Source organism: Olea europaea, chromosome 12, assembly GCF_002742605.1.
Source record: "Olea europaea var. sylvestris chromosome 12, O_europaea_v1, whole genome shotgun sequence".
Taxonomy (NCBI): Eukaryota; Viridiplantae; Streptophyta; class Magnoliopsida; order Lamiales; family Oleaceae; genus Olea; species Olea europaea.
Genome location: NC_036248.1, coordinates 6,483,232 through 6,499,384, shown reverse-complemented (window position 1 = coordinate 6,499,384; position 16,153 = coordinate 6,483,232). Strand labels below are relative to the sequence as shown.

The window sequence follows — 16,153 nt, the reverse complement described above, 5'->3', positions numbered from 1 at the left end:
AAAAAATTCCCCTTTTTTTTTTTTTTTTTTTTTTTAAATTATATCTAATCAAGTTTGTGGAGCTTACAACTTATTTTGAGTAATATTTATTTTATTTCTAAAAAACTTCCTCAATCAAAATAATATTTATTTCAAATTTTATATTAACTTGGTTATCGAGGCCTAAATTAAGTAGTAAGATTGTAAGAACAAGCTGAAAAATGAGTACAGTGAAAAACTGATTATGAATTCAAACAAACAAGGACTTAAAGATGTGTTACCTTGGTTCGTTTCTATTCCAGCAGTGTTGTATCCTTGCAGAGTGCAAAGTGGAGGGAGGAAATGGAATTATGAAATCCTAGTTTGTTGTTGATGGGTGCTACGTACAAATCAAGCGGACGTTAATATTCTCAATAAACCCTACCACTCCAGCTTTAGCCGTTCGTTATCGTTCAGTTTTTCCCCGATTTGAGAACAGGATGGATGACAATGTTAGAAAAGCACAGCGGCTTGATCAGTAGATAAAAGTTCTTACTAATAGTTAGCAGGTACGCTCAGTCTCTTGATGAATAAATCTACCTGATTGTTAATAGATTTCTTTACGTTCCTGTTCTTTGATAACATTGCTTTAGATTTTGGGAGAGGCCTCTAATAGTAATTGAACTTTAACAATTATTAAAATGTTGCATTTACTTAGAATAATTAATTTCGAAACATTTTTAAGGAAAGAATGCTCAGAATCATGTCTTCGGGATGAAATTTGAATTATTATTTTGGGTTCTTTGATTAAGTCATTTTTGCATTTGGATTACTTCTGAATAGGATTTCATGAAAAAAAGTGTTGACACATAAAAATTCAGCCCAAATCAGATAGTCCAAAAAACGAAACTCAATCAAACAATTTAAGATGAATGCCCAAATAAGGAGGCCCAAGAACGCGGTAACGACATCGCCCAAGTTTGCAAGTCGCCCAGAATATGAGCGAATGGAGTGCCATGCAGTCGCCCAAGGCTCTTACTCTATTCTCGCCCAAACCTTCAAGTCGCCCAAGGTCTTAACAAACATAAAGCGTTGTGGTTATCAAGAAGTATAGTTATCAAAGTAGTTATTAAAGCAGCCTTATCACGTTCCACGATTCAAGGAATTCACTCAAAAACGGTTGAACGACGAAGAGTAATGGCTGCAGTTAAAAAAGGCAGTTTCATGACAAGTTGGCCATTACGAGGAAAATGAGCAATTGTAGAACGATCAAGCGATTTCTAAGCGGTTGATCACAAAGAGATTATCCATGAAGTATAAAAAGGGAGAAAAGACATAGAACAAGGAACCGAATAAAAAACTCTCGAATAGAGAACATGTAATTTTAATTTCCTTAGTTTTAGACTTAAACACTTTTTTCAGTAACCCGTGTGCTTGCACCCCTTGGAGGCCTTTTGTTTTTTATTTCCAATTGTAAAGTCATCGCCAATAAAAGAACACCCCTTTTTGGGACTTTGTCTCAAGAGATTTGTCCCTTACACAATCGTCTGATCCCTTTTAATTTTTAAGCGACTAACCCGCGCGAAAACAATTTGGCACACCCAGTGGGACAGTGGTGTTTGGTGTTGAAAGTACAAAAGGTGAAACAATATGCCTCAGAGATCCGATAAGGAAGCAGCAAGTCAGGGAGGAGTCCAGTCTGTGATCGAGCGATATGAGGAGCAGCATGCCTCTCCACGAGCAGATGGACAGAATCAGAGCAGTAACAGTCGTTACGAACCAATGACGGAGTTGAGTCCTCGAACCATGCGTGCATTACTTGGAGAACTCACACAAGACGTTGTTGAACGGGTAAATTTTCGAAGTATTCATAATATGGAAAGATTTACCCAAAATGGGAATGCACATTATGACAACATGGCCAAACAACTAAACATTTTGAACGAAACAATGAATAAGTTAGTAGGCCAAATATGTCAACCGGTTATACTTCTTGCAAATCACTTTCAAACTAGGACAATTGTGGGACATAATCCCTCAGTCTTAAATCCGAATCAAGGGGTAGAACCACTTTCTGGTCCCTCTACTTCAAACCAAGGGGGTACTGCAGTGCCAAATCAGAACAATGGTAGTGATACGCCTAACTGGGGGGGGTAATCCAAACATAAGAGATAATGTCCTAAATAATGGACAGAATACCCCACGTATTAATGAGGGAATAGATGTTCAGGCTAATGGTAATGACCCTAATCATGGTAACTTTGTTGCCAATCAAGGACCAAACATCAGACCTCATGCAAATCAACCGGTTAACCAGCCTGTAGGGATTCCATATGATCCCAACGTCATGTTGAGGAATCATATTATGGAAATCGTGCAGGATCAGATGGCTTTTGGGGTGCATCCCGTCGTTAGGCCGACTTACACAAAGTCATATCCTGATTGGGTAGACCAAGCATATCCATGGCCTAGAGGGTACAAAGTGCCAAAATTCTCACTGTTTACCGGTTTAGGAGAGGTGTTTACTCTAGAATACATAGGGCGATTCACATTGCAAAGTCGTGATGTAATCGATTACCATAAAATGAGACTTTTCTCTAATTCGTTAATAGGAGTAGCTTTCTCCTGGTTCATCAACTTGCCAGCGAACTCTGTTCAAATATGGCGACAATTGGAACAGTTATTTCACGCTCAATTTTATAAAACTGTATCTGAAATTACTTTGGCTGACTTGGCGAATTTATGTCAAATGCCAAACGAATGGGCAGAAAGTTTTCTCCAAAGGTTCAAGACAGCAAGAAGCAAGTGCTTTGTACATTTGCCTGAAAAAGAATTTGTCAAAATCGCTCAGGGCTGCTTCAACTTTGATTTAAAAAAGAAGTTCCAGGATAAGGAATTTCCTTACCTTTTCCAGTTGAGTGCGAATGTGATTAGGTATGAACGACTGATAAGAGAGGGAGAACAGATGAAAAATTCTAGTAAAGGGACTTATTACAAAGACCCAAATTTTGACGTTCATACCATCAGCGACGAGTCATACGATCAGGCCGAAATAAGTTTGGCCGAATTGGTCAAAGGAGATACGTATATTTGTCCCATAATGGCCAAGCCTAGACCATCGGGCAAAGATGAGCCCATAAAAGATGGAAACATAAAGGCTAGAACGTTCTCGTTCGATGTAACCAAAGCTGACCTTATATTTGATAAATTATATAGGGATAAGCAGATAAAGTTGAACGATAAACACAAATTGTGAAACTCTGAACAAATTAAGGGTAAAAAATATTGTAAGTGGCATAATGCATGGTTACATTTGACTAACAATTGCTTGGTTTTTCGCCATATATTGCAGGATGCCATTGAATCAAGACGAATTACGTTCGACGATAAGAAAAAATGGCAGTGGATGAAAATCCTTTTCCACAGTCACTTGGAGTGAACATGGTAACATCTGGATTCAAAAACAAGTTGCCAAAATTCAAGTTGGTCGTAGATGATGGAGAAGAAGATCCTAGACCACATCCCAGTGTCTTTGAACGAATCAAGGGGAAAGAACCAAAAAAGGACGAAGACGTCCTGTGTGCAAGATGTAAAAGAGAAATGAATGGCAATACGGAGAAATCAGGGATATGGCAGCATCCCCATCGCCCTACCTTCTTCCCAAACACTTAGCCTGGTAGAGGGCGAGGTACATCATTCTATAGAGGACCGCCTTTTGAGAGGTAGTTCAGGCCAGCAGATAATGGAAGAACATTCAGGCCGCAATCTCACCGGGCAAATGTATGGCATTCATTCCAGTATAGTGCAGGAAGGGCAATACCCTTCGATGAGATGACTAGAACCCAACAAAGGCGTTTCCAACGAAACTATGGACGGATGATGAGGCAACAACAGGGAGTGCCACACTCTAAAGCGTCTGAACTACTCAAGGTAGCCAATCAAAATGTCCTCAAAGTTAGTGAAGAGACCGATACAGATGAATCAATGAAGGAACTGCTAGAAACTTCTTCCGGGAGATCAAAGTTTGAGCGAGACAAAAGGGATGGAGAAGATCCAGATCAGCCCCTTACTATTCAATTCGGTACGTTGCCTTCTGTCGTGGCCAATAATTACTTACTGGCCAATGAATTCAAGAATAAAGAAAAAGAAGAAGAGAGGGAGGACAACTAAGGAGAAGCTTGCGTGCTGGAGTGTGAAGAAGGCCAGACTTCTAGAGAGGCCTACAACGATGAAGAGGACGACGGGATGACAGACATTGAAGAAGAAATCGACCTAGAAGTAGAAGGAAGAAAGAGAGGAGTGTCGCGCAATACTCTACTGAAGCAACTACATCGAAAGGGAGTTTGCGAAGTAGACTTGTTGGGAGAACCATCTGGGCGTCCTTTTCATTTCTATGTACTGTACGGGACACCCAAAAGGAAGAAGAGAGTGCCTCGCTCCGAGAAATATGAGTCACCTCCAAGAATAATGCCCCCTCCCACAGGTTGGGTAACTGATGAGGAAGTATTAGAAAAAAGTAAGAAGGAAGTTCAGGAGACAGAGGATCAGCGCGATATATTGCACATCGACTTATCACAGGGGGATAATTTGATAGAAAACAAGCAGGAAGTAGAAATAGAGGATGTCGAAAAGGTTATTTTTAAACGGCCAGCCATGAAATTAACTAAACACTTGAGGCCATTGTACGTTAAAGCTCTAGTTAACGATATCCCAGTGGCAAAAGTGCTTGTCGACAATGGAGCAGCTATAAACACCATTCCATCTAGGATGATGAGGAAGTTCGCAAAGACAGAGGGTGACATGATTCCTACAGAAGTCATCCTTACGAGCTTCAATGGAGGAGCAATTTCAGCTAAGGGAGTTATGCCATTGGACATAACTATAGGGACGACTACTAGGACCACTGTCTTTTTTGTAATAGATGGTCCTACTAGTTACAATCTGCTACTAGGAAGAGACTGGATACACGGAAGTCGCTGTATACCCTCATCGCTCCATCAATGCCTGATCTTTTGGAATAACAAAAGTGAAGCAGAGGTGGTACAGGCCGATCATAGGCCTTTTGTTGCAGAAGCAAGCTCGGTGGAAAAGTTCATGTACGAAGGAAACTATGGACCTGTCAGGGTAGTACAAGAACGGGAAGAGACCCAAGTTGTTGCGCAAAGCGAAGAGCCATTTTCAGTGGACGCACTCACTGAAATGTTCAAACAGATGAGGCCAAATATGCCCTAGAAGAGCCAGTAATTGGCAAAAGAATAATCAAGGAGTCTTGAATGGATTCTAAATTACAAAAGTAAATGGCCGATATTCATGCCTTCAAAGCCAAACTGATGGCTTTCAATAAGGAATGCAGTAACAAGGCGAAAGAAGAGACAACCCTAAAAGCGCTGAAGAACAAGTTGGCAGTGTTCGAGTTAGAATAAAGCATTGGTCGAGAAGTCAACAAAGTGGACTGTTTAGAAGAAGAAGTACTTACAAGGGAACTGGACGACGAAGTAATACGGATCATCAAACCTGGATACGCTCAAGCACAAGATCCTCTGATCAAAGTAAATATTGGCAATGAAGGAGAAGACCGTCCAACATTCATCAGCCAGATGCTCGATTAAGAGGTTAGTAATAAATTAATCGCTTTGCTAAAGGAGTATAAAGATTGTTTTGCTTGGAAATATGAACAAATGCCTGATTTAGATAGAGACTTGGTGGAACATAGGTTACCAACTAAGCCTAACTTTAAACCTCATAGGCAGCCTCCTAGACGTTTTGCTTTCAATGTACTCCCTGAAATCAAGAAAGAGATAGAGCGATTATTGAAAGTAGGTTTTATTAGAACAGCCAGATATATCGAATGGTTGTCCAATATTGTGCCAGTACTAAAAAAGAATGGTAAACTAAGGGTGTGTATAGACTTTAGGAATTTAAACATAGCTATACCCAAAGATGAGTATCCAATGCCCACGGTGGATTTTTTAGTAGACTCGACTGCCAGACATGTCATGTATTCTTTCATGGATGGGTATTCAGGATACAATCAAATTTATATAGCTGAAGAAGATATACACAAAATTACAAAACTGCATTTAGATGCCCTGAGTCTCTAGGATGTTTTGAATGGGTGGTTATGCCTTTCGGCCTAAAAAATACAGAGGCAACTTATCAAAGGGCAATGAATTTAATCTTTCATGATATGATAGGCAAGTTTGTTGAAATGTATGTAGATGACATAGTAGTCAAGTCCATTAAAGAAGAGGACCATTTCGAACAGTTAAGATGTTCGTTTGAGCGAATGAAGTAATATAAGCTAAAGTTGAATCCCTTGAAGTGTGCATTTGGTGTTAATGCAGGGAATTTTCTTGGTTTCTTAGTACACAAGAGAGGGATTGAACTTGATAAAAATAAAGTGAAGGCCATTTTAGAGGTCAAACCACCTAGCAACAAAAAATAATTGCAAATGTTTCTAGACCAAGTAAACTTTTTAAAACGCTTTATTTCTAATTGTGCAGTGCGAACTAAAGTCTTTTCGCCGCTTTTAAAGCTGAAAAATCAGGACGAATTCGTCTGGAAAGAAGAACATCAAAAGGTTTTTGAAAGCCTGAAGACATATTTATCAAGTCCACCAGTGTTGGTGTCACCAATTCAAGGACGGCCAATGAAAGTGTACGTATCGGAGTGAAAAAGAATCAATAGCTGGAATGGTCGCACAAGAAGACCAATTTGGTGAAGAAAGGGCAATTTACTACTTAAGTAGACGGTTAACGAAATGTGAATGTAATTACTCTGCTATCGAAAAATTATGTCTTGCATTGTATTTCACATGTACAAAATTAAGGGCTTATTTACGGCTCGTAACCGTTTATTTAATTTTTAAAGTAAATTTAGTTAAGTATATGTTCTCGCGCCCTATTTTACACCAAAGGGTAGGCCTTTGGACACTAGTTTTATCAGAATTCGAGATACAATATATACCTCAAAAGGCAGTCAAAAATCAGGCTTTGGCTAATTTTCTAGCCGATCATCCATGTCTTGACATGCCTGAAGAAATTGAACTAGAAGTCAATTCGTTCGAGTTAAAACCTTGGGTGTTATATTTCGATGGATCAAAAACCTCTAAAGGTGCAGGAGTAGGAGTATCATTAATTAATCCTTTAGGGATTTGCTACAAGTTCGCATTCACTTTAGACAGAATGTGTACCAACAATCAGGTCGAATATGAAGCCTTAATTGTAGGCCTAGAACTAATGATTGATATGCGAGTAAGAAATGTGATCGTTAGGGGCGATTCCCAATTGGTAATCCACCAATTGATTAGTGATTTTAAATGCCAAAGTGATTCCAGTATAAGTCAATATGAGATCGACCAAGAATTGTTAGAAGAATTCGACCAAGTAGAACTTCAATGCGTTAGTAGGATATGTAATGATGTGGCAAATGAGTTAGCCCAAATGGCCTCAGGATACTCGAAGGTTTTGAATTGAAAGTCTACTTGTGAGTATGGAATCATATTGCCCGACTCAAAGAAGGGCGAGACAGACTGAACTTTACTGCATACAAGATGGAGATGCAATGGATTGGAGAACAGAGATTAAAAGGTTCTTTAAAGAACCTAATGGAGGGATTAATAGGAAAATGAAGCTGTGTTTGCTAAATTATATACTAATAGACGAAGAGTTGTTTAAGAAACGCTCTGATGGTGTATTACTAAAGTGTGTAAGCTTGCAAGAAGCCAAGACGATCATGGCTGAAGTGTACGGAGGGATATGTGGAGCTCATCAAACTGGCTAAAGGATGAGATGGTTAATTATTAGGAGTGGATATTTTTTGCCAAAGATGGGAGAATTATGCGTTCAGTATGCAAAGAGTTGTTTAGCATGTCAAAAGCATGGTCCAATACGAAGGGCGCCAGCACGAGAGATGACACCTATTATTAAATCTTGGCCATTCAAGGGTTGGGGGATAGACTTGATAGGGAAGATTTATCCTCCATCGTCCAAGCAACATACTTTTGTTATAGTTGCAACCGACTATTTCACCAAATGGGTAGAGGCGGTACCTTTGAAAGAGATCACCCAGAAGAATGTTATAGAGTTTATCCGTGATCATATCATTTATAGGTTTGGAATTCCACAAACGTTGATGGTAGATCACGGAACATCTTTGAATGGGGATCAAGTGAACAAATTTGTGAGCGAGTTTGGGGTTAAATTAGTAAACTCCACACCATATTACGCTCAATTCAACGGACAAGCAGAATCTTCTAATAAGATTCTAAAAAATATTATCAGAAAGATGATAGATGAAAATGTCAGAAATTGGCACGAATGTCTGAACAAGGCCTTATGGGCTTATAGAACATCACCTCGGTCAAGTACCAAAGTTATTCCTTTCCAACTTGTTTATGGACAGGAGGCCGTTTTGCGTATGGAAATCAACGTGCAATCGATTAGAGTGTGCTTGCAACATAAGTTGAATGATGATGAGTATGCCGAATCACTAGTTCAAAGTTTATTGGGTTTAGACGAATTAAAGTTGGACGTCTTAGACAGATTGCAAGTTCAAAAACAAAAAATGGCTAAGTTTTATAATAAAAAAGTCATAGCCAAGTCGTTCAGTTTGGACGAACTAGTTTGGAAGACGATACTCCCTTTGAATGGCAAGGATCCAAAGTACGGGAAGTGGTCGCCCAATTGGAAAGGACCATACAAAATAAACAGTGTGTTGCCCAATGGAGCGTATCATTTGGAAGAATTTAGATGGCACCAAGCACGTGAGATTCATTAACGGCAATTATTTGAAAAAATATGTTCCTTCTTTATGAGAATGTGAACAGATAGAAGCATAATCAAAATATGTTGAACGATTAAGGATAACAAGGTCAGAGCGAAATACATTCAAATAAAGTCCTTTATTATCAAACGTTCATTACAAAGATGCAAAAATACAAGTAATGGATGCTCTACAAACTACAATCAAAAGAAAGCTAATCTCCCGATTGATCGCTGAGTAAGAGGGTGGACTAGCCTCACACCGCCTTCCTAAATGCATCGCTGCAATGGTGGGATCGCCGAATAAGAGGGTGGACTGGCCTCACCACCTTCCTAAATGCATCGCTGCAATGACAGGCAGAGAGGCTGAGAAGCACTCTCAGCAAGCAAGGTGGCCCGCAAGCATCCCAAAAATTGCCTTCTATCATCGACTCCTTGTAAAGGACAAAAAGACGATGGGAAGAACTTCGATGGTAAAAACTTTGCTGCTGGACAAAAAATATTTCCTATACCTCCCACACCAAAGGTGACATCAAGGCAAATAGTAAAATGGGCGGACTAAACAATCCATTTTTATAGAAAGACGAAGGTTTCGGATCGGATTGATTGTCAGAGTGCCAAACAATGGCAGTAAATTGGTTTTGAAGAAGAAAATAAAGATGGAAGATGGAAAATGCGAAGCATACGTGCATTTACAGGGAGGTGGAGATGAAGAGACGGAATATGAGCAGCCACATTCTACCTAGTAAATAGAATTAAATAGCCTTAAGTCTTGGGAAAAGTGGTGGAAATATCAAAAGAAAATGAGTAAGATTTTTTAGCACAAAGCGGTTAAATGCTTGAAGAATTGACGATTAAAAAAAACAAACGTCAAATAAATGCACAAGTTAAAATATATGTTCATTAATGATGAACAAAGTTACAAAGGGAAAATCAAATTACAAAAGAAAAAGGCATCATATGTCTTAATTACAGTTCACCCCACACTGAACGAATTCGTTCCTTAAGTTTTTCCAAATCCTCGTTCTGTCGAGAGGAAGTGATGTTCAAATCGGCCACGACATCATCATCAACTTCCAACTTCTTGTACTGCTCAACCAAGGACTTAGTTCGCTCAATTCCTTGGGAGGCGTTGCGCTTCTTAGCAGCCATTCTTGCCTTGCAGTCGTCCATTTTGACTTGAAGTTCCTTCATCAGAGCAACCAAACTAACCATCAAAAAGTCTTCCATCATGACTTCGGAAGAGATCTCTTTCAACTCATCCTCAGCCTTATTAATCTCCAGACACAGAGACTCTTTTTCAGATACGGCACGAAGATATTGAGTCCTTTTGGCCTTTAGTTCAGCATTCTTGGCCAGCAAGGAAAGGACCTCGGAGTGGATAACCTTCAACGTCGCTTTAAAATCGGCAGAAAGATTGAGAGACGGAAGCGTCAGTGCTTGCTCCAACTTCGCATTCAAATGCTCAAGTTTATCCTTGTGTCTAGCAGCACTAGCCCTACCAATGTCCATATCCATGAAGGATACATACTCAAATATCGACTGCTTGAGGAACTTCAAATCTTCCTCTGAAGAAGCAGCGGGACGATCAGATGGAGCAGGACGAGATGTCTTGACTTATCCCCAGGAAGCGAACAAGTCTTGGATAGAACGCACAATCTTGTCAGCATCCTGCAAAAAAAATTGCCAATATTGAAGACTCTCACTACAACAAACAAAATGGAAATAAAATTGAAACAAAGATTACATCATCGACAATCGTGGAAGATGGCATATCCTCAGCCAAATCTATCGCCAGTGACTCCTCCATTCGTGAGGACTTCCCCTTGTCTGAGCGAGAAGATGTTGCCACAACGGGTAGACTCATAGGAGCATCTGTAAAACTCAAGAGCAACAAATCAGAAATCAATAGCATAAGCAAAGGTAAGGCATCAAAAAATTGAATTACCTTCTGCTTCGATGTTTGGAGGGTTGATGCCCTGAGAAGAAGGTGGCTCATCCATGGGTTGTGATGAGGATTCTGGGACTGAAAATGTCTCTTTAAACGTAGTCCCCTCATCAATCGGTTTGGATGAAGCAGCCTCAGCGGAGGATGATGGAGCAGGAGCTGCCGATGCCAAATCCTTTACAGGAGAGGCTGAACTTTTGTGAGGAATCCAAATAAATCATCAGCACACAGAAGAGTTTCAAATATGGAAAAGTATGCTTGTGAGTAAACCAATTTAATTACCTTCCTCCTGACGATAAGAGGGGTATCATCATTATCATCAACATCATCCTCCAGAATGGGAGATGCTGAAGCTGACCGTTTGCGGCTTGGGGCACTCTTGACTGTAGTAGGCTTGGTAGGGAGAGAAGAAGATGGGCGGGCAGACTGTTTAGCGCGACGAGGAGGAGAAGGACTTCGGATGGACAGAGGAGTGACTAAAATAGGAGGAGGGGAAGAAATGCTCGGCTGGTCTAGTGAATGAAAGGCGCGATTGGCGTCAGTCGCAAATAATCTGTGCTGCACTGACGGCCAGAGCTGTTCAAAAAGAGGGTGAATGGCATGACTAGAATTAAAAGAGGCTGATGAAAAGTGGCTTGTTAAATGGAGGTTGCGAGCATTTATAGCCTCTGCCTCCGCCTTATTAATAATGTGAAAGCGGTCAATCAAGTTTCTCGAATAGCAAAGAGGAACAGGCCAAGTTTGGCCAAAACCAAGTTGGCAAGCAAAGAATTGGGGAACATAAATTTCTACCCCTGCCTTGGCATTGGTCCCAGTTAAAATGTCATGAAATAATTCCCTCCCAGTCAAAAACTGGATCCAAATGAGCAGAGAAGTGTTCGCGTTGTCTATAGTAGAGGGGGGATGTACATAGTTTGGAATCAAAAAGGGAGGAAAAGGAAAAAAGGAAGAGATTGAATCCAAAAAATAAAAGAATGAAAAAATGTCCCTTCTGGACATATTTACAGGAGCTAAGGGCTCAATGGCTAGCCCATAGCAGCTAGCAGAAGAACGAGAAATTGATAAAGCACCAAGCGATGGAAAATAGGATCTCAACCACAGTTGAGTGAACCAAAGAGGTCCACTGCCAGTGGGAGATGCATCATTCTTCAACTGAGTTTGAAGAGAAGTCATGCCTCTATAAAGGGCAGCCAAAAAGAAAGAACATAAATTCAAAAGCCTGCCACATGCCAATTCATGCGCTATGGGTAAATAACTAAGGGAGGGCTTTATGCTTGGCACACACAAAACATATTTACAAAGCCAAACTAGGAGAAAAGCCACTCGCTCAGTATGGGAAGGTTCGGCGCTCGAATGATTGTGAAGGGTTTGGAGGCTAGAATAAGACTCGGTGTAGTTTTTACCAAACTTTGGGGCGCCACCAGAAACTAAGATACCAGGAAAAATGGTATCGCCCAAAGGTAGTAGATTCACTAGGGTCCCAACATCCCTTAAAATAATAGACATGGGGTCAAGAGGGAAAAAATGTATTATACTCGAGAGACCAAAAACTCAAGGCAATCGAAAAAAGTGTTGAATCAAAAGTAAGGGGGCGAATAGAGATTTCTAACAAATCAGAAATCCTAGCATTATCAAAAAGTGCTTTAGTAGGACTATGACCCACAAGACGAGCATGCCACCTACGGAAAGTTACATCAGATTTAGGCCAAGTGCGAATACCTTTTTCGCAAAGTGGCCCCAGCGACAGAGAGTTTAAAAATGGAAGGCCTTGAGTGTAAGGAAACAGCTGACCCACCGCCGCCTGTTCAACTGCCTCTGCATTGTTGAAGAAAGGACCTAAGTAGAACTCATTACGTTCGACATCGGCGGGCGCGAGAAAACTCGGAGTTATGTATGGACGACTCAGAAGTTTCTGAAAGTCATCAAAACTAAAGGAATCGCCAGCTTGAGATTGTGAGGTAGCCATTTGAGATGGAACGAAATTTTTCAGGGTTATGTAGCGAGGAAGCAAAAGATGAACAGTAAATCGTGGGAGAGACGCGAAAAATTGAGGCGTAATTTAATGGTGCAGTGAAATGGCGTGTTTGGGGTTATAAGGATTTGCAAAACGACGCACCTTTTCAGGTTATGGAAGAAAATAATGATTGAAATTCTTGGGAATCTCGAATGTTGCTGAAAACACAAAGTGAATATGGCAAAATTTAATAATTATTATTAATTCTATCATATTGGGGGGTAATTGTTGACACATAAAAATTCAGTCCAAATCAGATAGCCCAAAGAACGAAGCTCAATCAAACAATTCAAGATGAAGGCCCAAATAAGGAGGCCCAAGAACACGGTAACGCCATCGTCCAAATTTGCAAGTCGCCCAGAATATGAGCGAATGGAGTGCCATGCAGTCGCCCAGGGCTGTTACTCTATTCTCGCCCAAACCTTCAAGTTGCCCAAGGTCTTAACAAACATAAAGCGTTGTGGTTATCAAGAAGTGCAGTTATCAAAGCAATTATTAAAGCAGCCTTATCACGTTCCACGATTCAAGGAATTCACTCGAAAACGGTTGAACGACGAAAAGTAATGGCAGCAGTTAAAAAAGGTAGTTTCATGAAAAGTTGGCGGGTAATTGGCACAAAACGTCCCTAACTTTCAAGTCTATTGTGGAAAACGTCCCTATCTTTCATTTTTTGGCATTTTTGCCCTCATTTCAACCTTTCTTTGCGCTGGACGTCCTTCCGTCCATATTCCGTCAGTTTTTCCGTTAAAGATTCGGGTAATTGGCACAAAACGTCCCTACCTTTCAAGTCTATTGTGGAAAACGTCCATATCTTTCATTTTTTGGCATTTTTGCCCTCATTTCAACCTTTCTTTGGACTGGACGTCCTTCCGTCCATATTCCGTCAATTTTTCCGTTAATTAAATACAAAAATACCTTTTTCTTTCCATAAACAAGGGTAAAATTGTCCTCACCCACTTCACCCATTTTTCCCGCCATCAACTTAGTCATAAGTAACAGTAGCAGCAACATGAATCTGAAAATACTTTAAATGATTAAGTTAAATAAAGAAAAAATATCGTGAACACATTATATTTCACAATTCCACAACTACTGTTGCTGTCATCTTGTGTCACTGGAAAAATTTAGAAAAACATATTAAATGGGTAGTCAATTTATAATGAGTCAATTTAAAATGAGCCATTCATCTTCTCCATTGAGCCAAAAAGAGCCATTCACCATTTTGGCTCATTATAAATTGACTACCCATTTAATATGTCTTTCTAAAATTTTCCAGTGACACAAGATGACAGCAACAGTAGTTGTGGAATTGTGAAATATAATGTGTTCACGATATTTTTTCTTTATTTAACTTAATCATTTAAAGTATTTTCAGATTCATGTCGCTGCTACTGTTACTTATGGACTAAGTTGATGGCGGGAAAAAGGGGTGAAGTGGGTGAGGACAATTTTATCCTTGTTTATGGAAAGAAAAAGGTATTTTTGTATTTAATTAACGGAAAAACTGACGGAATATGGACGGAAGGACGTCCAGCGCAAAGAAAGGTTGAAATGAGGGCAAAAATGCCCAAAAATGAAAGGTAGGGACATTTTTCACAATAGACTTGAAAGGTAGGGACGTTTTGTGCCAATTACCCTTTAATTAACGGAATATGGACGGAAGGACGTCTAGCGCAAAGAAAGGTTGAAATGAGGGCAAAAATGAAAGGTAGGGACGTTTTCCACAATAGACTTGAAAGGTAAGGACGTTTTGTGCCAATTACCCAAAAGTTGGCCATTACGAGGAAAATGAGCAGTTGTAGAACGATCAAGCGGTTTTTAGGCAGTTGATCACAAAGAGATTATCCATGAAGTATAAAAAGGGAGAAAAGACATAGATCAAGGGACCGAATAAAAAACTCTCGAACAGAGAACATGTAATTTTAATTTCCTTAGTTTTAGACTTAAACACTTTTTTCAGTAACTCGTGTGCTTGCGCCCCTTGGAAGCTTTTTGTTTTTTATTTCCAATTGTAAAGTCATTGCCAATAAAAGAACACCCATTTTTGGGACTTTGTCTCAAGAGGTTTGTCCCTTACACAATCGTCTGATCCCTTTTAATTGTTAAGCGACTAATTCGCGCGAAAACAAAAAGAGAGTCGAAACGATTTGGATGTAGGTTAAACATTTAGATGCTAACATTAAAGGGTAATCATATGGTTTCCCGACGAATTTTGATGTTTTTAAGACTGAAAAGGCTGATTTACCTGTTCTTCATAACTGTTCTTGATGTTTTCATAAATACATCATAAAACACGATTTTCTTTCATAATATCCCCCAAACAATTGCTTAGGTTGTTGAGTAGTTACATAAGAAATGTGGATCACACATAATTGATACTTCGGTGTGTTCAGTAGTCTTCATCTGGACTACAATCTCAGGTCTTGAGCAAAATTTACAGAAGCGCCTTGGTGACTTATTAAAAGAGAAAGTAAGGGTTCAAAATCTAATAGATGCGTACAGAGTACAAGCAAAAATGCAGGAAGAAATTGCTACAAAGAACCCTGCCCTTGAAATGGCTGAGGCTGAGGCTGCTGTAAATCAAACTGTTACCTTGAACCTTGAAACTAACAAGACTTTAGCCGTTCCAGAAGACAGGAACTCCGTGCTGGTTGACACTAGACCTGATGGAATACCAAGTCAACAGATGGATGCTGTTCAAGAAAATGGAGTAAATATCTTGACAGTTGAAGAGAGCACAACATCACACACATATAGCTCGATTCAGACCGTTCCATATCCTTCTCAGGAAGTTTCCATGACTGATGAACTGCCTGTGAAACATGTAGGTAATATCTCTGAAGATTTTGGTTCCTCCGTAGTGTGGATGAAATCTCAGCAATTGGGAAGCTAAATGAAACTTTTCTTGGCAAAGAGCTATCTGATGTAGTTGATGGGCAGGAGAAAATGACAGGTGATGTCTCGAGCATTTGAATTCCTCCACTATCTTGGTTCAGAATCAAATCACCGTGGAGGATACAACAAATGAAGGTCAAGAAAATGGAATGAACGTTGTTACTGTAACTGAACCACAGGTTGTTCAAGAAACTGCAGGAGATGTTTCTGGCAATGTTGATGTTTTCTAGGTGCATGGTTGGGGCTGTACCCTCATTTTGTGGTGAGAAACAGTACCACTGAAATTGTTAATGTTTGTATATGGACCTGCATAAAACATAAAGCAAAATTTTGAAGTGATAGGGAACCTTGTAAGGCAATACACATTGTCATGGAAAGATTATTATAGGCCAAAAGTATCTGGCAAGAGACTTCTTGTCATTAATGAATAATGAATCGACGACGAGTTTATATTGGACACTGTTTTAGTGGTTAGAATGTAACTTGTGTGATTTGGACACAATGTATCGCGGGCAAGTGGATCGAGTTGGTCCCTTTGAACCGGTTAATGCAGTCTCTCTACCTTTTTTAATGGAA

General features: G+C 39.8%; 1 protein-coding gene across 2 annotated transcripts; it reads left to right on the top strand.

Moving 5' to 3' along the window:
- Positions 1-80: 80 nt before the first annotated feature.
- LOC111405386 lies at positions 81-16,032 on the top strand. Of its 2 annotated transcripts, none has more exons than XM_023034240.1 (2): positions 81-527; positions 15,076-16,032. In XM_023034240.1, the coding sequence occupies exon 2, from the start codon at positions 15,198-15,200 to the stop codon at positions 15,573-15,575; it is 378 nt and encodes a 125-aa protein (XP_022890008.1). In that variant the 5' UTR covers positions 81-527; positions 15,076-15,197; the 3' UTR covers positions 15,576-16,032. The 2 variants fall into 2 exon arrangements, with proteins under 2 accessions (XP_022890008.1, XP_022890009.1); XM_023034241.1 differs by having other exon boundaries at positions 82-527; positions 15,103-16,032.
- The last annotated feature ends 121 nt before the right edge of the window (positions 16,033-16,153 follow it).

Bases quoted from the DNA above. Each gene is read 5' to 3' on its own strand.
- LOC111405386 (XM_023034240.1), top strand. From the start codon at position 15,198: ATGCAGGAAGAAATTGCTACAAAGAACCCTGCCCTTGAAATGGCTGAG.